The sequence below is a fragment of the Tympanuchus pallidicinctus genome, unplaced genomic scaffold (assembly GCF_026119805.1).
Source record: "Tympanuchus pallidicinctus isolate F22 unplaced genomic scaffold, pur_lepc_1.0 scaffold2, whole genome shotgun sequence".
Taxonomy (NCBI): Eukaryota; Metazoa; Chordata; class Aves; order Galliformes; family Phasianidae; genus Tympanuchus; species Tympanuchus pallidicinctus.
In genome coordinates, this window is record NW_026294721.1 from 20,465,397 (window position 1) to 20,489,637 (window position 24,241).

Below are 24,241 nucleotides of genomic sequence, written 5' to 3' on the forward strand. Positions count from 1 at the left end.
GGTTTTACATTAACTATATAATTCAATATAGCATGAATTTTTCTCTCTCCTGTGCTTAGAAAGATTTGTGCTATGTTTTAAGTTGAACATGTATCACTTGAAAAATATTTTAAGAGCAGTTAAATGCATTGTATGCTGTCTGCGTTAGTTTTCAATGCAAAGAAAAAGCATACTGGCTTTTGATAAAGGTATTTTCTCAGCTGTTTAGAGAGCAGCATATCCTCATTATCTATGAAAAGCAAGGATGTTTTTCTTTAACTTTCTGAATAAGACCTACGGAAAGAATTTCTCTAATGAGTTTGGCAACTGAGTGGTATGAACCGCACATTTAAAATATTCTATTAAAGTATAAAGCAAAATAAAAAATGATTTAGGAAGAATGTGGGTTTATTTTTTATGATAGAGGTACTTTGTGAAAAGAAGACTTCAGAGAATATACAAATATGATGACAATATGTAGACTTTGTTCTGATCAAGATTATTTCTCTAGAAGATAAATACTTCCATTATTATTATTATCAGCTTTCTCGAGTCTCCATCTTCGGAAGAAATTAAATGAGGGATGTAAAAAATCATTTTTCTATGCACAACTGCGGAGATGTTAGGATAAGATTCAGTTAAATCACCCTCTCTAAACACTATTCATTTGTGTTTAAATCAACCAACAAAGGTCATCTTCAGCTCTTGAGTGGAACAAGCCTAACCCAGAGGACTGAGTCTTGGCTGGGGTGTACAGCTCTCCTTACACTGTTTTCATAAGCCCTGATTTGAGCAGCACCTTTTGTGGCTAAATTAAGTTTTCTGGATTTCTTTTCTAATTTCTGTGTTTGCTTTGATGGAGAAACAGACTTGGAGCAGAAAAGCATAGCATATTTTGTTGGGCAACACTAGTTAACTATGTACAGTCTTAGGCATGTATGTTCTGAAATATCAGTGGAAGAAACCTCTCAATACACCATTGCTCAATAGTTTTGCAGCTCAGAATTTTGGAAGTATTAAGAACTGCTTGGATTGCATTGTTCCTAAGGAAAGAGAAATCAAGCCAAACAGAAATTTTAAATAGAGTGAAACAGTTAGCAATGAGGCTGGATAGAGTCAGATAACTCAATTTCTACTCTAGTTTTTCTAGTTATAAGCTGGAGTAATAGCACTTCCAATGTCTAGGTTGCAGAATTAGAAATTATAGAAATCTCTGTACGCATATTTGTTTGTTTGTTTTTTCCTTTGTTATACCTTAGTGGAGTGTGTTTTATTTCATTTACAATCAAATTGAATTTGATCCTACTCCAGCAAGTGTATTTAGTTTTAATTTATAGTAATATAATTAAAAACTGACTGGCACTGCAGACTTTGGGCAACTTCCCATTTCTTGACAATGTTCTATAAATTGTGCCACTTCCATTTAGCTGGGTATTTTCTTACATTTCAGTTATGGCTTTTTAAATTGAAACTCAGGTCTGGGATTAAATCTGCATATTCAGAATTAACTTGGAGATATGATTTGATTTTAGAAAGTGTTCCCTTATGGTGCTTTGTGCCTGTATTGTGATGTCAGGTGAAGAGAAAATGAAATCCAGCTCTTAAATTAAGGTGCAGAAGTTAGAAGTCTTAAGCTTTTGGACACATATTCATAAGCACAAAAGAGGAAGCAACTCTGAAACAGTGAGTGGTTAATTTCCTGTGATGTTTTCTTTGGGAACATACAGTCCCCATTTTCCCTGGTGTCCAAGCTCTATCAATACTAGATCCAGTCAAGGGAGGGGAGAGTGGTTTGAGTTTGGGATTTTGTTTGTTCATTTGTTTTCTATTTAAAGTCAGTACCTATTGCATGTGATCATTTACTAACTTGCAGCATGTACCATGCTATTTTTATCTACAAATTTATCGAGATTTATTTGTGAGGGAAATATGCAATCTCTCTGTAGGAAAAATGTTTTCCATGCAAATTTTGCATAAAAATTCAGGCTGGTTGTCTCAGTACCTTACATGAGGAGATCGTATTGCAGTGTATTTGTTAAATTGTGAACTGCAAGACTGCACTGCATAATAGTACCAAAGACCGAATATATTTTCAGTGCTTCTCCAGAACCTTTACATTTTCTTTGGTCACATTTCCCAGTAAATTCATAAGAGATAGCAATACAGGCATGAGACTAGTCTGACAATAAGGGTTATATTATCATCCCATTATTAGTACCAATCATGAAGAGGATTCATCCATTTTGGATCTAGTCTCAGTCTACAGTAGATACCCTTAACAGCCAATAGGAATATCTAGTTACCTCCAGTAATTTCTGAGTCATTCTCTGGAGCTGCACCTATTTCTCCATTGAAAGCAAAGAAATACTAGGTAATTAGGTGCTATTTTAGGAACCAAAGTGCAGTGCTTGTTATTAATTAAAGCCTTAGCTATTTAGACTATTGTTAATCTACAGTGATTTATTTTTCAGAATGAGTGTACTGCTTTTTTACTGAGATCCCCTAACTAGTAGCCCAGTACTAACCTGCTGTTGGTTGTGCCTTGATACAGATAAAAGATCTGGCGTGCTGCTCTGCACTGCTCTTCAAACACACGCTGCAAGTTGCAACTTGCACGTGCTCTCATCCAGCTATGCAGCACTGTGCAGTTTCTGCCTGAACTATTCTTTGTTTCATGACCACAGCCTGAGAAACTGCAAAATTAAAGTCTGAGTTTGTTATTGTAGCAATTTGTTCAGTTAAATACATTTGGGTTTGCGCTTAGATGGTGGTTGCACCAACATTTTCAAATCGAACTGCAGTATATCAGGCACAAAAAAATGATTTCAAAATTCATTTGGAAATGCAGCACTGAACCATAACACTAAAAGAATACTGTTGATAGGTACTAATAAGGATGCTTATTGGTTTCTAAACTTTTATGACACTGGGGAGAGCACACCTTTTCTTATTCCTCTTCACTAGATGCATTCACTGAAGTCTTAGACCAGAATGTAGGCATTTTGGCTATAGGGTGGGTTTTACTCTATTTTAGGGAGTAACCAGATTAAAAGTTTCAGCAAGTGTTCCTGATCATTGTCTAAAGGGAATACCTGATGAGCCTATCGTCTTTGCATACTGCTTTGGATTAAGAATGATTGTTTCATAGAAAAAAAGTCAAAGCTTCTTCCTTATTTACAACAAGTTATAGAGCAAAGTAATTGGGTACACTGGGGGAGTTATATCAATACCAAATTTTAGTCAGCCTAAACATGAACTTTGAAGTTCCTCAAGCATGTTTTGAATGTGTAATTATGAAAGTGCAAGCTCTGGCAGGTAGTTGTGCAAAAAAAGCACTGATTCTGTAGAGAAAAAAACATTCCTTTGCCTGGTCAGATGAAGGCCAGCTCTCTGCAAGTATCAAAATTACATAGATAAAATTCTTTATGATTAAAAATTTCATATTTGGTTTATTTATCCCCAAGATATCTTTTTCCATCTTAATTTATATTAATGATATATGTTTTATTTATTTCTTTTAGTGAAGTCTTCTCTATCTCTTAGTGACAGAATACTTCTAACAGTAGAAGGAGGGACACAACCTAGACACATAATAAGCATTAAGATGGTTCCAGAGAGATTCTCATTACTTTGTGTTTCATTTGAACACATTTATACAAAAAAAATAATAATAATAATAATAAAATGACAACTTCTATGTAATTTGGAGTTGACTAACAGTAAGGACAAGGAACAGATTTATGAAGAAGATTTATGATTACAATTGCTTAAGCATAACAACTAAATCAAATAATAGAAAACACTGAGTAGATTTGGCAAATGTCTGGAAATTAAGAACATAAATACTTATCTGGATCCAGACTGAGCTTGAAGCTACAGCAGATACAAATCTAAGAGAGTCTTCCCTGCTTTCATACAAATCATGTGGTCCAAAGAAGCGAACGCCTCATTCTACTTCTTCATTTTCTACCTACTCTGTACCGACACTGTAGTTTACATTAACCATCTGAAATTATTGACAGCTTGTGTTTAATACAGCATTCATATGCCATTAAAAACTCCTAACATTATAAAATTGAAATTCCATTAGAATTTCAGCTCAATATTAAAAAAATACGTCTGTCATGTCCTTACATAACCCTGGAACTAAGATGAAATCAAGGAGTGAAATGATGTCTATACCTCCAGATCTTTTTGTTCCCTGAGTATAACGTGTGCTTTAATCATTTTATGAAGTGCACTGCTACATGTTTTTCTTCGCTTGATAATTAATTCTAAGTGCATTCTGGCTCAGAGAAAAATCCAAATTGTATTACTTCAGTTCTCCTGAATCTCCTCAACTCCCAATTCGGTTGTGCTGTCTACCTTAGGATTTGTTCCTAATTGGAAAACTGAATACATACAGGCTCCGGAATACCTTAATTACATTTTGTTTTTTCTATCCTGAGAAAACACCCTGACATTTAAAGTTACAGAGGGTAAAGTCAGCAAAATGTATCCGTTAAAACAGTCAGTTTAGGAGGAATGCTAAGCACCCAGGAATTCAACAGAGGTTAGGAAGTCTCAATGCATTTCAGAATTTAATTTTCCTCAGGAAAGCAGATCTAGATTACAGGGAATGAGAAGAAATAGCTGAAACCAGCCATGGGCACAACAGCCCAGTTGTCCCAATAAAATATATTCAAAGGGAGAAATATCAAACCATGAATTATCTTCTCACTCAGCATCTGATTTGAAACCCCATCCAGATAATAATTCCCACTAACATAAGTGGAATCACACATGATACAGCAGTGTTTCCATAGGACTTCCTGGCATTAACCCTGTCATTAAGCATAGGGCTGAAAACATTAATTCTGTTTTGGGACAGTCAACAGGAAAAAAAATTCTGCCAATATCAAAGGAGAGCTCTGTGTATTTTTTTTAACACTTTTCACAATGGAAACAGTGATTAAATTTGTATGTGACTCTCCTCTTTTGGGGAGCCTTGGTCTTCAGTCAGGCAGTTCAGGCAGGCAAAGGCCTTTTACATGATGTTTGTCTCTGGACAGCACAAACAGCACACATACCCATAGACTGATATCAAGCACAGGATAATATGATATTATTAAGCTATTGTAAATGAGTTCCTTGATCTGCCTTAGAGCTGGGAATGTATTCTCCTGTGAATCATTTCTAATTCTCTAAATCTAAAATCTAGGATCTAAAAATGCTTACCCATTTTTCAGACATAACCCACTGAAAATATCTACAAGATTCATCATGCAGCTTTTGCATGCACCCTCAAAACTGTATGGTTTTCACTTGTTTCTTGATGTAGTCTTTAAATAGTTTGCATTTTAAGCCTCCAGAAGACTGTATGTGATTTGTGCTAAATCTCTGTGTTTCTTATTCTGGACATAAACTGACTTTTTGGTGCTGTCTTCCAGAAAGTTAGGTATTAAACCTAATATGAATGACCATATTAGTGAGAACAAGATTTGTGTAAACTCAAATTTGCTTCATTCTGCACATAATGTGTGGAGGAGAAAATAGGCAGCCTGGGATTTATAAGATTTAGTTTCTCTTGAGCCTCAAGAGTTTTACTGTGTCATGTTCTGTGCTACTATTTTAATCAAGTAGATGTAAAGGTCTGCTCTACAAATGAAACTGTGTGAGAAAGCCAACATCAGCAATTTCTTGCAAGTGAGAGAGGAAAAAAAAATAATCCTAAACTTCATAATCTCACTTCTGTGTAAAGAAACAGCATACTTTACAGCATGTAGCAGGCAGTTGATAAGTTCACTTAAGCACTTAATGCTCTTGCTTGCATCTAGCATGTACTCTTTTCTCAAATAGAGTCTCTTCAGGAGTGACATACCCAGAAACAAATACGTACCCACCTAGTAACAAGTTCACTTCTCGGTCTGAATATTCTTAAATTCAAGAATCTGTGGCTAGTTATTTTCTTACAGAGAATTAGAGTGCATATTATTTTTCTTCAAGGAAGTAACTAATTTATAAAAGCAAAATAATGGAAAGTATCAGTGATATTCATGGTGCTGCAGGTATGCTCATACACTCTTTTCACTCATCTCTTAAAATACTTGCTCTCAGTGAAGTTTTGTTGGTATGCTATGTAGCAGTTAAATATTATACACTTCCTTCTTTCATAACTGGAAATCACACTATTTTTTTTATCCTATTCAGCCTGGAAAAAATAAATTAGAAAACACCTGCTTAGAATGCTACAGAGACCACAATTATTATGAGTAAGCTATATGTTCTTTTCTTTGTCAACTATTTTGTGACAAATGCCTTCGGTGCTAATTCATCTCTTTTTCTCTTGCTCAAAATTAAAAAAATCTGAGCTCTTTGGCTCATCACTCATCCTAAATACCACACCAAAATAGTAGAGAAACTATTTTAGTGCTTAAAACTTCTTTGAAAGTTTTTACAAAATGCTTGTGCTGCTCATGGCTGGAACAACAGTGCATTGCCTGCCACAGCCTTTAGCAGAGCATATACTCTGCCTCTCTGTCACATCATTGCATGGCATGGGCAAAATGGAATCCTTACTGAAGGAAGTGTCATGTCCTTTGCTGTCTTTCATTCATTTTCATGCTACTGAATTTTTAAAAATTTGGCTAATTATTTGACCTGTTACCTGCAGGCTGTATTTAGCATTTAGTGTTTTGTACACTCACCATTTATTTCAGGTCTGATTAAAATTACTACTAGAGAAGACATGAAGTTAACACATGAAGTTAACACACTAGAGAACTAGAACTAGTGTCCCTTGTACTAAAAAACTGCCTTTGGGCCTTCATTTGGTTTTTTTTATCTCTGTAATATATTTTTATTAATAGTGTTTATGTGCTTTACAACACACTGCACAGTCATGGGTCGTATCAGGCTTCTGGGAAGTGTATTATTCTATGCAAGTTGTCAAAGCAATTTCATGACATTTAATTACAAAATTAGGTTTTCATTTGCAGAATCAATGAACACCAATCTGTAGTAAGAAGGACAAAAAAAAACAGCAAAAAAAATTGCAGTGAAATGACATATAATGTTAATACTAGCTTTAAGTTTTCTAAAGTCAGAGGAGGTCTTTAAAAACTCTGTTATCCCATCAGTGGCCTATACTTCTGATAATATTCATTGATTACTCATTAATTAACACTTTCTAATACCATTATAGTGGCTATATATGTTACTGAGAAACATGGCTTGTGTTACTGAATAGCATAAAGATATATAGATATAGAAGATAGATATATATCTATCTATATATCTATCTATATAGATATAGAAGATATAAAGATATAGATCTTCCCAAGAGTTCTTCTGCATTAAATCCATTTTTCTGAAGTACTTCAAAAAAGAGTGCATGTGCCCAACATGCAGCCCTAAAGACCCTCTCAATTGCTGCAGATTTGGAGGTGTCTACATGCCTCTGTGTTAATGCCTTACATGCCTAATTCATCTCTTTTTGTCTTGCTCAAAATTACTTCTATCTAAACTCTTTGGCTTATCACTTATCCTAAACACCACACCAAAATAGGAATTTAGAAACTAAGCAGCCCTTGTTATAGACATTAGCACAATTATATTTCCCTGAATATAAAAATAAGGTCCTTCTTTTTAGAAGGCATGTGGGTATGTGGACCCAGCAGAAGACAGTACATTTTCTTTGGTACAAAGCATAATAGTGGGCAATAAGAGAGTCCTAGTTTTTAACTCCTTGATATTTTGTCCAGAAATTAATGTCATGTCCTAACAGCCACCTACACTGCTAGTCTCAAGGTATCTTCTTCTGTATGCCTGTATCTCTGGATGCTCAGAGAGGCACACTAAGCAGCACTGGCAGGGGTAGCATTTTCATTCTTTTTCCTCTCCCTACTTTTTACTTCTCTATTTATGAATTTGAAGAATATTCTCCCTGTGCGTGTATCAGAAGGTACATTGTACCACATTACAGCTAGCAAGAAAAAAGGTGGAGACAACTATTTTTTAGAGTATCTCTTAGCTACCAGCTACTCTGTATCTTCAACTTCCTAAAATTTGGTTTAGATAAAATGTCTTCTTCATCTAAGTTTCAGTTATTTGAGTCAGTTTGGTTGCAGATTAGACTAACAAGCAGTTAACATGTATACTCCACTGAGATTTTCAATGAAATCATGTTTGTTTTTCTCATTATTGAAATAATCATTAGTGCATTGAAAATAAATTTAAGTAAATTTACTTCTCTCATTTCAGTTCAAATGATTCAATATTGTTTAGCCATTAGCATTCTTGTTTTGAGCTTGAGAGGACTTGGGTATTGGTCCCTCAGTGAATAAAAATGAGTAAAAAAAATGAGTAAATAAGTCAAGGACACATGCTCCTATTTCTGATAGAAAACTCTCAGCTTCAATTTAACACATATTTGTTTCTCAGAAACAAAGTCCAGCTAAGCCTGTTTGTTGTATTTTTGCTTTTTGGTTTTGTTTTGCTTTCCCCCCCCTTCCCCCCCCCCCCCCCCCAAAAAAAAAAAAAAAAAAAAAAAAAAGGTGTGTGACTATCTTATATTGCATAAGTATCATCGATAGGGAGCCATAAAAATAGGGCTACACTATGCTGGCAATAAGCCAAAAAGACCTATGGTTGTACTAAATTTCTGTGAGCAGGAATATAAAAAATCTCTGTCCTGACCGTTTTGTTCCAGATTTTTAAGACATGATCTGCCTACCTATTTGTTTATATCAGCTAATCCAAAAATTTCTGCTGACCAGGAGGGTAAATGTGCCTAAATGTTACCAATCCTGCAGTCCTTCCTTTACTTGAACAAGCTGTTTAGGCAGGATGGACTTAGAACTGCACTGCATTAGCAAATGGAAATTCAAAATGCAAGACAGGGTACAAACTGTAGACAGTTTGAAAACCATAAAGCATTTCCTACAGTTGTGCTGAAGTGTTTTTATGTTATCACACAGATGTATCTACATAGGATAGGACCACTTGTTGAATATCAGTCCCATGTTTGAGGAGTAAAAAAAAGGAAGACCTGGGGAACTATGTTAGGCCAGTGAGCCTAACGTATGTGCTGTGGAGATCAAGGAACAGATTCTCCTGGAAGACATATTAAGGCACATGAAGGATGAGCAGGTGATCAGAAACAGCCAGCATGACTTCACCAACAGCATATCATAGCTGGCCAATCTAGAGTCCTTCTATGATGGAGTAATAGCATCAGTGGACAAAGGAAAAGCAACTGATGTAATCTACCTGGACTTGTGCAAGGCCTTTGACATGATCCCAAACCACATCTTTATCTCTAACTTGGAGAGACATGGATTTGAATGCTGGACGATTAGGTGGATAAATAATCTGTTGGTTGTTCATAGCCAAAGGGTTGTTGTCAATGGTTCTAAGTCCAAGTGGAGGCACATCACAAGAAATGTCCCCAGGGGTCTGTCTTAGGCCTGGTGCTCTTCAATGCATTATCAATGACATAGACAATGGGATTGGGTATACTCTCAGCAAGTTTGCTAATGACACCAAACTGAGTGATGCAGTTGACACAGTAGAAGGGAGAGATGGCATCCAGAGGGACCTGGACATATTTGAGAAGTGGGCACATTAGAGCCTAATGAGATTTAACAAAGCCAGGTGCAAAGTTTTGGGATTGGAGGCAATCCCAGATATGAGTACAGACTAGGTGAAGAATTCATTGAGAGCAGACTTGTGGAGAAGGTACTGGGAATCCTGATGGTCAAAAAGCTGAACATAAGACAGCGGCATGCTCTTCCAGACCAGAAGGCCAATAGTATCCTGGGCTGCACCAGAAGAGGAATGGCCATCAGGGAGAGGGAGGTGATTGTCCCACTCTACTATGCCCTTGCAAGGCCCCCTTTGGAATACTGTGTCCAAGCCTGGGGCCCCCAGTACAAGAATGATGTAAAGCTATTGGAAAGGGTTTAGAGGAGGGCTTCAAAGAAGATCACAGGGATGGAGCACCTTTCCTGTAAAGGAAGTTTGAGGTAGTTGGACTTGTTTAGCTTGGAGAAGATCTCTAGGGAGATCTCATTGTGGTCTTGTAGTACTTGAAGAGAACTTAAAAGCCAGACAAGGATCAACTTTTTACACAGTTTGATAGTGATAGGACAAGGAGGCTTGGCTTTAACCTAAAAGAGGGTACATTCAGGTTACATGTTAGGTAGAAAATTTTTACAGAGATTGGTGAGGTGCTGGAACAAGCAGCCCAGAGAGGTTGTGGATGCCCAATTACTGGAGACATTCAAGGCTAGGTTGGATGGGATCCTGGGCAGCCTGATCTAGTGGCTGGCAACCATGCCCATGACAGATCTTAAATGATCTTTAAGATCCCCTACAACATAAGCTATTCTATGATTCCATGAAGCCCAGCAGAAGATCATTGGATCTGGTCATTAACCAGCTACACATCCATATTTTCAATGAACCTGCAGCTTTCTATGTTGGTAAGAATTCAAATCTTGTTAGTTTTCTCCTTCTGGTCATTATTCTGATTGTATCTACAATTTTAATATCTTCCCACACCCAGAGTAGAAGGAAAATATTTTCCATATGGACTTAAACAGTAATTCTTTAATTTGCCTCTAATAATTTTCCTTTAACTTCAGCCTCAGGCACAACAAAGCTAATAAGACTACTGCTGAGGTTGTTCTGTTGTCAATTCTATGAAGTTCTCTCTGATACAATTAGTTCCTGAGGGTTTTATACATTTACCAGTTTGGTAGCTTTAAACAGTTCAATCACCTTCAATCTAATGAATTTTTGTTATTTTACAATTAAACGAAAATGACTTATTGGGTAGGAAATTTAGATTCACAAGTCTGCATATAACAATGTTTCCTAGTACTGAATATAGTGTAAACATCGCACTTGCTTTTAAAAAATAATTTCCTGTAATAATCATCAAATTGTCCCAGTGTCGTTATCGCAAATTGAAGTTTTAGGTTATTAGCAGAGTGTTGTGTTATTTTTCATAAAGAACATAAATGGCAATATTCTTATTTTCATTTAGCGTGATGAAACATGAAGATTGTGAGAAACTTTATTTTCTTTAAATTCTGTTGTTCTGATTTTCCTACTTAAATGTACAGTGAATAATGAGAGAGGGACAGACACTTCCAGAGGCTGCTGCCTGCCTCTGGCGTAGTTGCATCTTGGACACTGAAGTCCCTGGAGGAACATGTGCCATTCTAAGTTTAGGTATCTAAAGTTTTGGATGTTTTTGTGGAACCCTGGCACAATATATTTGTACTAACAGATTATAAATCCAGAAAAGTAGAGAGGAGATGTCTTTTCCTTGGAAACTGCCTAGAATTAGATACTTCCAAGCCTTCCAAGCTACTCCCATATGCAAGAATGGAAGATGCTGTTCTCATAGCCTGTGCATGCAAAGCACCAATTCAAAGGCTAACATGTAGCATAACAAAATATTTTGTTAAGATTCCAGCAAACACACGTAGTCTTAGTTATGTTTTTATTTGTTTGTTTTTAACCAGTGATCACTTTTGGTGAAAAGCATACTATACATCTAGCGAAATATGTTTAAGGGAAGAACTGTTCCCCAGGAGCTTGGCACGCTCATCATTCTCTCAGTAGAATGCAAAGCTTCAGAGGTGTGCTCTGAGTGTGACTAATTCATGCAGCTCAAGAAGGACTTCCATGAAAATCCCACCTGTGATTTCCAGTCATGCAGCAAGCACAATTACAAAAGACCATTCAATTAGAAAATGTAATGTCTTTCAAATAATATTTGCATAGGCCTCCATTTTATTTAAAAGCACATGACAAAATCATCTACAGTGATTTTAATATTATAGGACTTGAGGGTACTGGTGGATGGTAAGCTGGGCATGAGTCAGCAATGTGCCCTTGCAGACTAGAAAGCCAACCATACTCTGGGTTGCATCAAAAGAACCATGGCCAGCAGGGTGAGGGTGAGGGTGAGGGATTTGATCCTGCCCCCTACTCTGCGCTGGTGAGGCCTCAACTGGAGTACTGTGTCCACATGAGCAGTCCTCAGTACAGGAGAGACAGGGACCTGTTGGAGTGCATCCAAAGGACCACAAAAATGATCCAAGGGATGGAGCACCTCCCTTGCAAGGACAGGATGAGAGAGCTGGGGCTGTTCAGCCTGGAGAAGGGAAGGCTCCAGGGAGCCAGTGTCTAAAGCAGAGCCACAAGAAAGAAGGGGACAGACTCTCTAGCAGGGCATGTGGTGATAGAACAAGGAGAAATGTTTTCATTTGGACATAAGGAAAAAGCCTTTTACAGTGAGGGTGGTAAGGTACAGGAACAGGTTGCCCTGCATGTGGTGGATGCCCCATCCCTGCAGAATTTCAAGGCCAGGCTGGATCAGGATGTGAACAACCTGATCGAAGATGTCCTTGTTCATTGTAGAGGAGCTGAACAACATGACCTTTAAAGATCCCTTCCAACTCTAAGGATTCTATTATTCTACTCTGTTCATGTTGAAATTCCCTTCCATTATTTTTTGCTCAAGTGGTTAGGAAGACGATCTCTAATAAAGGATTGCTTATATAATGACTGTTGCAATAACAGATAAGAAAAAAAATCTGTGTTTAAATTTTAAGGTAGTGCTTTTCTTTACTCACCTGTCATACAGTGGAAAGAGAACAGCATGAACTGTACCAGAGAAGAAAAAAAAAAGAAAATTAGTTGATTAAATGCAGTGCAATAAAACAAGAATTTTTAATACTGCCAATGAATGGCCCAACTATTGAGCTTTGCTTGGACATTCCATTGAACTTAAATTTAGAAAAAGTGTAGCCTCATTAATTGCTATTTAAGGTAATTTAAAAATCTGCATAGCAAAGATTCAGTAAGAGAAATTTATGAGATTTCTACATCACTGTGAATGTACAAGTATGGCACTGTAGAGCAATTAACCTCATGTGATAAAAAGAAAATAACATTATACTATGTTTAACCTCTGCAGCTTCAGAATTCAGAATTACAGGGCTGTCAGGCCAACCATTTGCCATTAGAGCTAGCACTGCACTTCACGTGTGCTCTCCCTACTCTGCCCCAGGCAAAAGTCAGTCAGGTTAGAAAATATGGCTGTGGTCACATTTTGTCTGAAACAGGTTAGGATTAAGTGCTCTGATGTCTCTGATCAGAGGCTACAGCAACTAGCAGGATGAGCTGCTTGAGTACCTTCTGCCAACATAGCTGGATTCAGAGAAGGCTGTCAGCAGCATCACACTTCTAAAATCAGTGAAGCTGCATCATAATCAGTTATTGATTTGCAGGATTTAGTTGCAGCTGAAAAAGTTTAGAACAGTTTCTCATTATGATGAGTGGTTTAAAAATAACAATTATTTAGATTTTTATTATTTACCAACAAGGTCATTTACATTTTTAGGGTAGTACTTTATTTGCATTATCATTACTTTGCTAAGAGACCTTTCTGATTCAAATCAAGATGCTGATACTGTTGGTTCCTCTCCACATTAAGTGTTTCTTTTTATTAATTCAGAATCTTTACTGAATGTATTTAAATGACAAAAGAAATAAAAAATGAAATTATATTTTAAACAAAGTGAGAATTCTCACAGACTGCTGTGGGCCAACATTTGAATGCAGAATAAATCACAGGGTCAAAAATATGCCACAATTTTGCAGAAAGAATGCAGAAATGTCCTACAGCTTTATCTTCCAAAAAGTTTTTCTCAACCCTTTTTTATTTAATATTTATACACAGAAAACTGCAAAACTAAGTTTTAGAGAATGTATTCATGGCATTATAACCAATATTTTACGCTTCAGTTTTGAAGGTAACACTATCTGTGAACTGACTTCCACAAATCTTTACATTTATACCAAATACATGCACTTAAGTAATAAAGTGGGTTTTGGTATTGGTCAAAACTATTTCACCTTTCTCCACTGTGCATTCCCTGGACAGCTGCTGAGGCAAAGAGAGTGAACATTTTTTTGCAGCGTGGGAATACAAGACAGCAAAGTAACTAGGGGTTCTTCAACATCAATCTTGGTATTTCTAGAAGAAATTTTTAATAATGTTAATGTGAGATGAACCCAACCTCATGTGAGAGTTTGTATTGTTGTGCCTTTGTATTTTTATTAGCAGTTAATGTAAAGAAGGTTAGTGTATCTGCTTGAAAATCTACCAGGTGATCATAGTGGAATGGAGCTCAACACAATAATCTCAATATAATTCATCTTACACTGCGTGTGTTTCCCTTTCTGTTAATTTCAAAGTTGTGAAACTATTACAATACTGATGTTTAGGAAATTCAGATCCTGTGGAGGGTGTTCACATCACTAAGGAGAAAAATGTAAGCCCTATTTCCCGCCAATACACAGGGCCTACTGGGAGAGAAGTATGGGAACATCCGCATCCCAGGGGAAGTGGAGTCAGCTGAATTTGAAATGATCCTGGATGCTGCTGTGGAGGCCAAGCTAGAGACCAGAATTATAGAAGAGTGGTACTGCAGAGATGAGAACGCAGTGCCGCCAGCATATTACCTCAGGCCGAAATCTGAAATGCTGAAGAGCTTCCAGAATACAGTAAGTCGCATTCACCTCCTTCAAAAATTCCTCTCTGTCAGGGGAAAAAGTTCTGCAAGAGTGACACAAGTGCCTAATGCAATCCCTCGGCACCTCCCACACTTTTAACTTAATAACTGCATTCTAATGGAAGATTTTCCAACACCATTAATTATAATTTTTAAAACATGCATTTGTCGTTAATTGGTGACAATAAAAATTATGTGTTACCCAGGGCTCAATTCTACCCTCCCACATTAAAAAACATTAACACAGAAATGTGTAGTGGGTCGAATTCAGTATTATTTAGCTATATATTGCATATTTACTGCAATATCCTTTAGAATAATGCTCAACTTTTATTTGTTATTCAATGTTCTAACCTTTCTTCAAGCTAGTGAGACACAGGAGTTACCGAAGGATGTTTGTAACTTAAAGCTAACACAGGGTTACGTCACATAAACTCAGTGAAAGTAATAAAAGACAAACTGTTCTGAACATGTCAAGAAAGTCACTAAGGAACATTGACCTCAGGGCCACTCTTTTTCCTGTTGTACTCTCCTTCTTCCAGGAAAACAAGGCACTCCTTGAACATGTCACCTACAGTAACACAGCAGCAACTGCCAGCTGTGTTACAGAAACCACCATTGTGGTATCTGACAGATACCTCTAAAGGGATTAATGAATTTATCTCACAGGCCCTCACCAGTGGCACTAAGATCACTGTTACTATAGCAATGTATGGACGAAAGTAATGTCAGATAAAATCCCATATTTTTTCAAATATGAAGTGCTTAAAATTAGGTACTAGGAAACTCATTTTCAATTTTGAAATCCAAGCTTTAATTATTATTATTAATACTTGTCATTAATAGCAAAAATAGTTTTTAGAAATATTGCTGCTTCTGTGATATCATTATTTCAGGCTTGCACCTCAAAACACTTTACAGACAAAGGTCTTATTCTTGAAGAACATTTCATCAGCTGCCTACAGGAGGAATTCAGAAAATATTCAAAAGTAGATAACTTTTATTATTCTAAAGTGGAATATACATCATGATTATCTACAGTATAAAAAGGTGAACTTGTTCATTTATTTTTAACAGATGTGTTTCTCTGTTACCATATTATTTATGACCTTCAACAGTAGATCTTTACTTTCTGAAGTTTTAGATGTGTGTATTATAGCCTATTGTTTAATTCTGGATATTTTTTAAAGATGGAACCTTCTTCAAACTCTATGAATGAGAACAAATGGCAAGATATATCAGAAGAAATAAAGAAGATTTTTAAGACTGCTGTGAAATTGCTGTATGAAAAAGGAAAAATGAAACACAGCCAAGCAAAGAGATATCTTTCCTCTGGTAAAGTTCAAGCTATTTCTGTATGTTCATTTATTGTCTTTTCTACCAACCTTTCCACAAACATGAAAATATATTTCTGTTGGCATTTCTCACATGATTGAGGTGGAAAAAATGCTCATTATGCTTGCTTGAGACTGAAGCCTTTATGAATGTACCCAGCAACTTTTTCTGTGCTTTTTCTGCTTCTTACAGAAAACAGATGTGATCATTAAAGTGTCTGCATGTTGGCGGGGGGAGAGGGTGGAAGAGGGCAGGATCCTAAACAGTTTAAAAAGAAAAGATAACAGAGACTCTGTGTTCTTTTTTCATCCTCAGCTATTGAAGATGAACTTGACTTTGCCTTGGGTAAACAAACACCAGCTTTCCTAAAGAAGTGTGTTTGCTACATTCGGAAAATTGCCAACATTGAGCGTTTTGTTAAAATTCCAGAGATGGGAAAATACATGGATGTGGTACATACAGCTGGGAAGTTTCTACGAGATCCCGAAGCTCATGAGAAACTGATCAAGCTCAGGGATGAATTCATTCCTACCATCGTTGCATCCTCCAATCTGAGAGTGTACACCTCTGTCACTCACTGTGACATGAAACTGGGGTACTCCCAAGAAGTGGAGAATCATTACATTGAAGGACTTGGTAAACAGTTCTATGAAGACATGATCGATATAATCCAGGCAACAGTGCAGCAGAATTTTGACACCGAGACAGACTTGCTGTATGATGAAGTTCTTCAACATTCATCACTATGTAAAACATACTCCACTTTTTATGAATACAGATGTGAGGCATTAAACATAGTTCACAAGTATGTTCTACCTAGCAAAATAGGACACATTAACCCTCTTATCATATACGGAGGACCATGCACAGGGAAAACTCTTTTATTAGCCGAAGTGGCAAAGAAGGTAAATAAATACCTTACATAGAATGGTGATGCCAGGATCATTAGTGCATAAAGGCCAGCTTAGTACAATAAAGATTATAAAACTCACATATAGCATATTATTGTATATGTGTTCAGGAAAGGACTGCCGTTTAATAACAACATGCCTATATCATATACCTAAGTGAATTAAAAAAGCCTTATTTGAGCTTTCAAAAGGCAGGTAGAGTTAAAAACGTGTATTTTTAGAATGATCTCTTCCCCTTTTGTTCCACTAACGTTCTATGAATCTAGAACCATCTAAACGTCATATGCTGTTTTTAATCTTATTCACAAATACAACATGTTTTTCTAAGGTATGCTATCTTGTTTAACATTCTCATCAGAAATTACTCCAGAATTAGTCTGATACACTAGCTATAACTATCCGTAATAATCAGCAAAAATACATTTTTTGTCTGACAAGCTTCTTCAGCCACTGAGCTGAGTACTACAGGGACATGAGGGGAAACACTGCAATGTAGGACCAGACACAGAAGAAAAAAAAACAAAATAAAACAAAACGAAAAAAAAACAAGCTGGCATCTTTAAGCCTAATAGTCTAGGTGAAAGTCACAATTTTGAGTTCCCCAGAGGTTGCCCAGATAATTTGGCACAGTAGCTTGGGAAACAGCCATATCAACCAGAAGGAAATAGACAGAGAAGCAATAATGCTTAAAATCCTACCTTTCTCAAATGTGACTTCCTATAGATTCACATTTGTTGTCTATGAAAAATAGGGATTTGCAGCTCAAAAGCTCATTTCAGTACTTAAGTTCACCCTGAGGCTTTGGTTATGTTTCTTTTTCTTAAAATATTCTGTAATAACTTCAAGTGAAGTGAAAAGAATTAGCAGATGAGAGAACTGAGCTAGTTAGCCTGCACAGACTGAGAGGATTTAGAGCCACATTCCTCACTTGCTTATAGTTAGCTAACCTGTTTACTCATTGTGGCAGCATAAAAGAGTCACAGGCACACCGAAAGAGAATGTACGTCATTGGCCCAAGAATTAAAGTAACCAGCTGAGAAAGTTCAATACTATGTTCCCATCTCTGTCTAACAATATTGCCAGGGTATGTATTTAATCTTAGCTGGGAATTAATATTAAACAAGGTTAGGTGCCATACTGGTTTGCCTTGCCAAAGATGACATCACTTAGTGTCTAAGGAAGTCTACCTGTAGATTTCTAGAAGTGAGACATGGATTTTGCAAAAAGTACCCTGGGATTTATGGGCTAAATTCTGCTCAGGTCCTACCTCTTATAGATCTGGGCCTTAGTGTTTTAGGATATTAGCCATGAAAATGACATAATATAAAAATTTCATCCAGTTCACAGAAATCAAAAGCAGCCTCAGGCTCTACTAGTGAGAGCATTTACATTCAACCAGTCACATTTAGAAATGTTTATTTACATATAGGCTATTACTGTTTATAAACTCGCTTACTGTGCTTTGTTTAGATGCTAACTAAATAATGCTCTGTATTCCAGGCCTATTCCTGGCTGCAAGAAGAAATGGGACCTGATTCTGACCCTGTGGTAATTATAAGATTTTTGGGATCCACTGAAACAAGCATAGATCTGAAGAATATACTTCAAAGCATTTGTGAACAATTAGCAGTCAACTATCGTTGCCTCGTGCAAAGTTACCCTAAAAAGATTCATGACCTCCGGGATTTGTTCATAAATCTCTTGAATGAGTCCTCATTCCACAGACCATTGGTGATAATATTTGATGCCCTAGAACAGCTAACAGATAGTGATGACGCTAGGAAGCTTTGGTGGCTTCCCATTCACCTTCCCCGTTCAGTACGGATAATTTTGTCAACACTGCCAAACAAGCATGGGATACTGCAAAAACTGAGGTGCCTTATTCACGAAGAAGACAACTACATTGAATTGACTGCAAGGGACAGAAAGATGTGTAGCCAAGTACTGAAACATCAGCTGCTGCGAGTTAAAAGAAAAGTAACATCAGGGCAACAAATCTATGTCAATGAAGCATTCTCCAAATGTACACTGCCCATGTTTGTGAACTTAACCTTCAGAGAGGTCAAGAACTGGAGATCTCACAAAGACGTGGATGAGTCCTCCCTCTGTATCACTGTACATGAAAGCATAGAGCAGCTGTTTTGGTCACTGGAAAGTAAATGTGGATCACGACTACTGTCAAGAGCACTTGGTTACATCACTATGTCCAAATCTGGCCTGAGTGAAATGGAACTGGAAGATATCTTGGCCCTTGACAACAGTGTTATGTATGAAGTAAGTGAGAGCATCCGAGATGGTAACCCACTGAGAATTCCTTATGTATACATTGCAAGACTTAAGGAGGGTTTGCAGGGATACTTAATAGAGCGACAAGTAAAAAACGTTACCCTTCTTCTTTGGGCAAATAGACATTTGCACCTAATTGCCCAGAAATTGTATCTGAACAATGAAGAAGATTTGCAGGAAATGCACACAATCATGGCAGAATATTTTCTTGGTGTTTGGTCAGGTGGACGAAGAAAACCTTTTTACAGCAATGACCAATATTTGAACAGTTGCCCCGACCGTGATAGCAGAGGCTTGAATGAGGAAGAAAAGCACTGCATGGATCAGATTGCTTTTGACAGGCAGGCGCCTGATCAGCCATGGGTTTTTCAGTGTAATCCTTTAGAGCCTGACATCTTTTTTATCAATCATAGAAAAATGACAGAGCTTATTCATCACTTGACAAGATGTGGAAGAACAGATGATCTGCTGTATGGAGTCATTATGAACTTCAGCTGGCTGTACACCATGATTAGAATAGGGCAGTTTGATAAAGCACTTTCAGACATAGAACTGGCTTACACCTATTCGCAGGAAAAGGAACTGAAATTCCTGGCCAGTACTCTCCGCAGTATCAAGTTCAAAGTAGTAAAATACCCAGGCTCACTCTCTGCTGAGTTGCAACAGAGGCTTCTGCCAGTAGTAAGTTCACTGCCTAAACTCAGACACCTCCTCTTAGAATGCGACAAGGACGGGCCCAAGTACTGCTCTATCGTCCCCTTGCATTCTTCCATGGATGTGACTTACAGCCCCGAGCGCCTGCCACTGTCCTCCAGCTGCATGCATGTCACTGAAATTCTGCCTACTTTTAATCCCAGTACAATCATCGCTGCTTTGGAAAATGGTTCCATCAGCACTTGGGATGTAGAGACTCGCCAGCTATTGAGGCAGATTACAACCTCTCCATCTGTTATCATAGGGATGAAACTTACTAGTGATGAAAGGTATCTTGTAGTAGCTACAACAAACAACACTCTTTTGATATATGATAACATAAATTCCTGTCTTTTATCTGAAATGGAAATTAAGGGGTCAAAACATTGTGGATTAGGGGGGGGCTCCAGTTTTATAAATGGGTTTACATTATCAGTCAACCATGCACTCGCGTGGCTGGAAGCCAGCAAAGATGTCACTGTAATAGACCTTCTTTATGGCTGGCCTCTCTATCATTTCCACTGCTGGTATGAGGTAACATGTGTGCAGTGTTCTCCGGATGGAGTTTATGCCTTCTGTGGACAGTATCTGAACACAACAACCATTTTTCACTTAGGCAGTGGAGAAAAGCTGGCCACCGTGACCTCTGAATTTTCTGGTGGATTTGTGAAATTCCTTCTCATTCTGGACAAGGCCCAAGAAATGGTGATGGTGGACAGTGAAGGCAGCCTCTCTGTTTGGAGTACAGAGGAGATCACAAATCCCCAGCTTACAGATGACTTCGACTGCAGGAGAGATGACAGTGAGGTTGTCAGCATAGAGCTTTCTGAAGACCAAAGTGCAATTTTAATTTGTAAGGCTCTCAGCATTGAGCTCCTTGACACTCATGTGTGGAAGGTAGCTGAAAAGTTTAGAGCTAAACACAATGAGCACTTTATATCTGCTGTGTTGTCCAAAAATGGCAACTGTATAATTGCTTCAATGGAAAATACCTCAGCCATTTTCGTGTGGAGAAGAGATACGGGACAGTGTATGGCAAGCTTACAGGAAATCTCAGGAACTATAGTCAGGCTAATTAAATCAAATCATCATAACATGCTGCTATCTTTATCCACCAGTGGTGTCCTTTCTATTTGGGATATAGATATCATAACTGCTATGTCCAATATTGACAAATCTGGCAAACCTATCCAAAGACTGGTGTTGCCAGCCAGAGGTGAATTAATATACACATTGGATGGATCAGATTCTGTCCACAAGTGGAACTTCAGCACTGGATATATTGAAGCTATATTCAAGCACGAAGGTACTGTTGAAAACTGTGTGCTGACCACTTCTGGAGAAATAATGGTTACATCAGATGATAAATGCAGCCAGTATGTATGGCACACTGTTAGTGGGGAAAACATCTTTCGCATTAATGGGCAAAAAATCTCAGAGCTAATGATAACTCATAATGATCAGTTTGTAGTCTCCCTCTGTGAGCAAAATGCATCCAGAGTTTGGCGACTGGCAACAGGACATAGGGTTTGCAATATTTTAGTTGCCTTACAGAATGCATTTATAACAACTGCAAATACATTTGTGGTTGGAATGGCAAAGAATAAAGTGTTGGCAGTGAGTCTCTGGACAGGCAGTATAACCAAGAAGTTTTGCTGTGATGATGGTGCAAGCATTGTAGATGTCAAACTGATACCAGACTGCCCAGATATTATAGTATTTATAACATCTACTGAAACTGTGAACATCTGGAGCTTAACAGAGGAAGTCATTTGCAGACGTGTACAACTGCCTACCAATTTCTTGAAAAATTTGGAAGACTTTGAGATGTCCCCAAACGGCAAGCTAGGAATTATAACCCGTGGTGATGAAAACATTAATGTGCTTGATCTACACAGTGGAAAACTTCGTGTAGTTCACGCTCCAGGTGTTATCTGGAGGCAAAGGCTGTCTCGTGATGGCCGCTATCTTGTGTACATCTGTTTTCTCAATGAAGATGATGACAATGGTGCAATCTCTAGTTTAATTGTAATGAGGCTAGCGGATGGCAAAAACATCGGTGCCTGTTCTCTTTATAAGACTCCCACTTTCCTTACACTCTCACAGAGACATTTAAATATTATTATTGGATTTGATGATGGAAGTATAGGCACTTACACTGTAGTGGATCGAGTCGACGCAGCACTGAAAATCAAAATTGCTACTTCAAACAGCCGTCAGATTTTCAACAACACGACACAAGTGATTAGACCAAAATGTCACAATTATAGCTTCAAAGTGACTGCAGACTGCATATGGAGGGAATCAACTGAAGTGTTTGCCAGGGATAGCCCCATTACAGTTATAGAGCCTGAGGTGAGTGAAGCAACACCAACCAAAAAACACAACTATTGCTATGAAAAGGTGTGCTCAGCCATAGACTGCAGAGGACATAGTTTTGCTGCTGAGAACTGAGCATCTGTCCTGACTAGCTTACCTGAGTAATAGTATTCATGCATCGATTTGTCTTCTGAATTCAAGTAAAAATCAGTACATTTCTTGGAAGACATTAACAGCAGAGGGCAGACCAGCTATTTTTTCCTTCACAAATATTCTTACACTTACGTACACAAAAACACATACACAAAAAAAAAAAAAATTGGGGGGGGTGGGAACATGAAGCAAATGTTTCAGCAATGGGCTGCAGGGTTTGTTTTTTTAATTTCGGAATACAAGGTTCAGTACAAGATTTCACCAGGGCCTTGATTAACAATTTCTAGCAATACTTTCAAAATTGTTATGCTATTACAGAGGTTGGCTGATCTTATCTGCAAATGACAAACTGCTTTAACTAGAGCTAAAGTTCCATGTGAACAGAAAGAAGAGGCAGACCACTGTTTATAATAAACTAAGTCGCCTATAAGTGGTCAGAGCTGAATCTATAGCCAACAGCCAACTTTATATCCACTTGCAAAACTGTATTTTTCTTGCTTGATGGTGCAATGACAAGATGTCACCTGCCAACCTGGAACACTTGATACATTCCATCATCATTTTAAAAATACTCTTTTTTTTTTTTTTTTTTTTAATTGGGATTGATTTGGGGGTTGAAAAGAGTAGGTACAGGTCAGCTGCAAATGTGACAATGTGTGAGGTGATAAATACTTGTTCACCTCAATGAAAGGACTACAAGATTTTATTTTTTTTTTTAACTGCATGCAGGGATTTCAGGTTTCTGTATTGTGATAAAAAAAAAAAAGACATTAAACCTAGATCATAAAAGGAATATAGAGTTGGGTTTTTGTTTTTGGTTTGAGGAAGTTATATGTTGTCATAGTGTATGTTAGTATAGGTCATTAAGAAAACTTTTTCAAAGACAAAGGGCAATGCAGATAAACAATTAAACATGTGAATTTCTTTATGTTAAAATATGGCTATCCATTTTGATGTAAGAAAGTCTAAAGTATCTCCTATGTTCCCAAAGTACTCAACAGAAAGTTTTCAGATATGCCATGTTTTAATCTTAAAAACATTTGCCTTACTATCATTTCTGTTCTTTCCCATGTTAAATACAGATCAGATGACCAAACACTCTGGGACCGCTTGTATATGTGCTAATTCTCCACCAAATGCAAATGCTGCCCAAAGGTTCTTTATGGTTCCAATTTGTAATGTTTTTTTCTTACCTACAAGGTTCACTTTCTGCTTTAGAACTGTTCTGAGCCTTTTGTACAGTTTTGTCAGTTTCAAGGCAGAAATTGTGAAATAATGACAAATGTTTAAAAAAAAAATTCCATTTCGTCCAAGTGAAAGATATGCTGGATATCATCTGAAAGCATAAGAAGATATTTCCCTCCTTCTTAAAGATGGCACATCTGAGGAAAATTTTTTCAAATGGTTTAAACAAAACAATTTTATTTTTAAAAAGAGAACGTCATGCCACAGATTTTCAACAAACGAATGCTAAGCTGGAACTTAATGTAGTGTGTGAATGTTCTATGTACAAGCCAATATAGTATATTAAAGTGACTTGAATGATTTTTCCTAACTTGTTTGCAACTAATAGATCATATTGAATGTTTTTATGTAAACTTTGTATTGTTGAGAAAACCTACTGAATCAGAGATTTATATTTTCATAAATGTTAAATTTAGTTAAATTTTGTTACAGAGTTGTTAAATTAGAAATCTATTGCAGTCTTCAAACAATATACAGTCTTGTGTATGCATTGTTTGTACTAATAAACTAAGGAAACAGACTTGTATGTGTTTGCAGAGTTTTAATTTTAGGGCAAGTTCCAGTAGGATAACGCATTTTAGTGTACTGTAGTCTCAGCTCACACTATATCTCAAGACTTTAAATTAATGGTTTACAGAGTGTATACTGGCCATCTCTACAACAGCAAACTTCACACTGGCAGAGGGACATAGCTGCAGACATTTGCAGCTCCCATTAGCCTGTATTCTAATGATCATTTAAGAGCTA

At 37.2% G+C, this 24,241-nt stretch overlaps 1 protein-coding gene across 2 annotated transcripts in view; it reads left to right on the plus strand.

Moving 5' to 3' along the window:
• Nucleotides 1-24,014, plus strand: part of NWD2 (NACHT and WD repeat domain containing 2) — a 48,751-nt gene extending 24,737 nt beyond the window's left edge. The window contains exons 3-7 of one of the 2 annotated variants that reach the window (XM_052682368.1): nucleotides 14,341-14,544; nucleotides 15,743-15,887; nucleotides 16,203-16,792; nucleotides 18,299-22,132; nucleotides 23,332-24,014. In XM_052682368.1, the coding sequence (XP_052538328.1) occupies nucleotides 14,341-14,544; nucleotides 15,743-15,887; nucleotides 16,203-16,792; nucleotides 18,299-22,132; nucleotides 23,332-23,340 (4,782 nt within the window). In that variant the 3' untranslated portion in view covers nucleotides 23,341-24,014. Of the gene's footprint in view, nucleotides 1-14,340; nucleotides 14,545-15,742; nucleotides 15,888-16,202; nucleotides 16,793-18,298 lie in introns of both variants that reach the window. The other variant, XM_052682367.1, reaches the window with a different exon arrangement.
• Nucleotides 24,015-24,241: the final 227 nt, after the last annotated feature.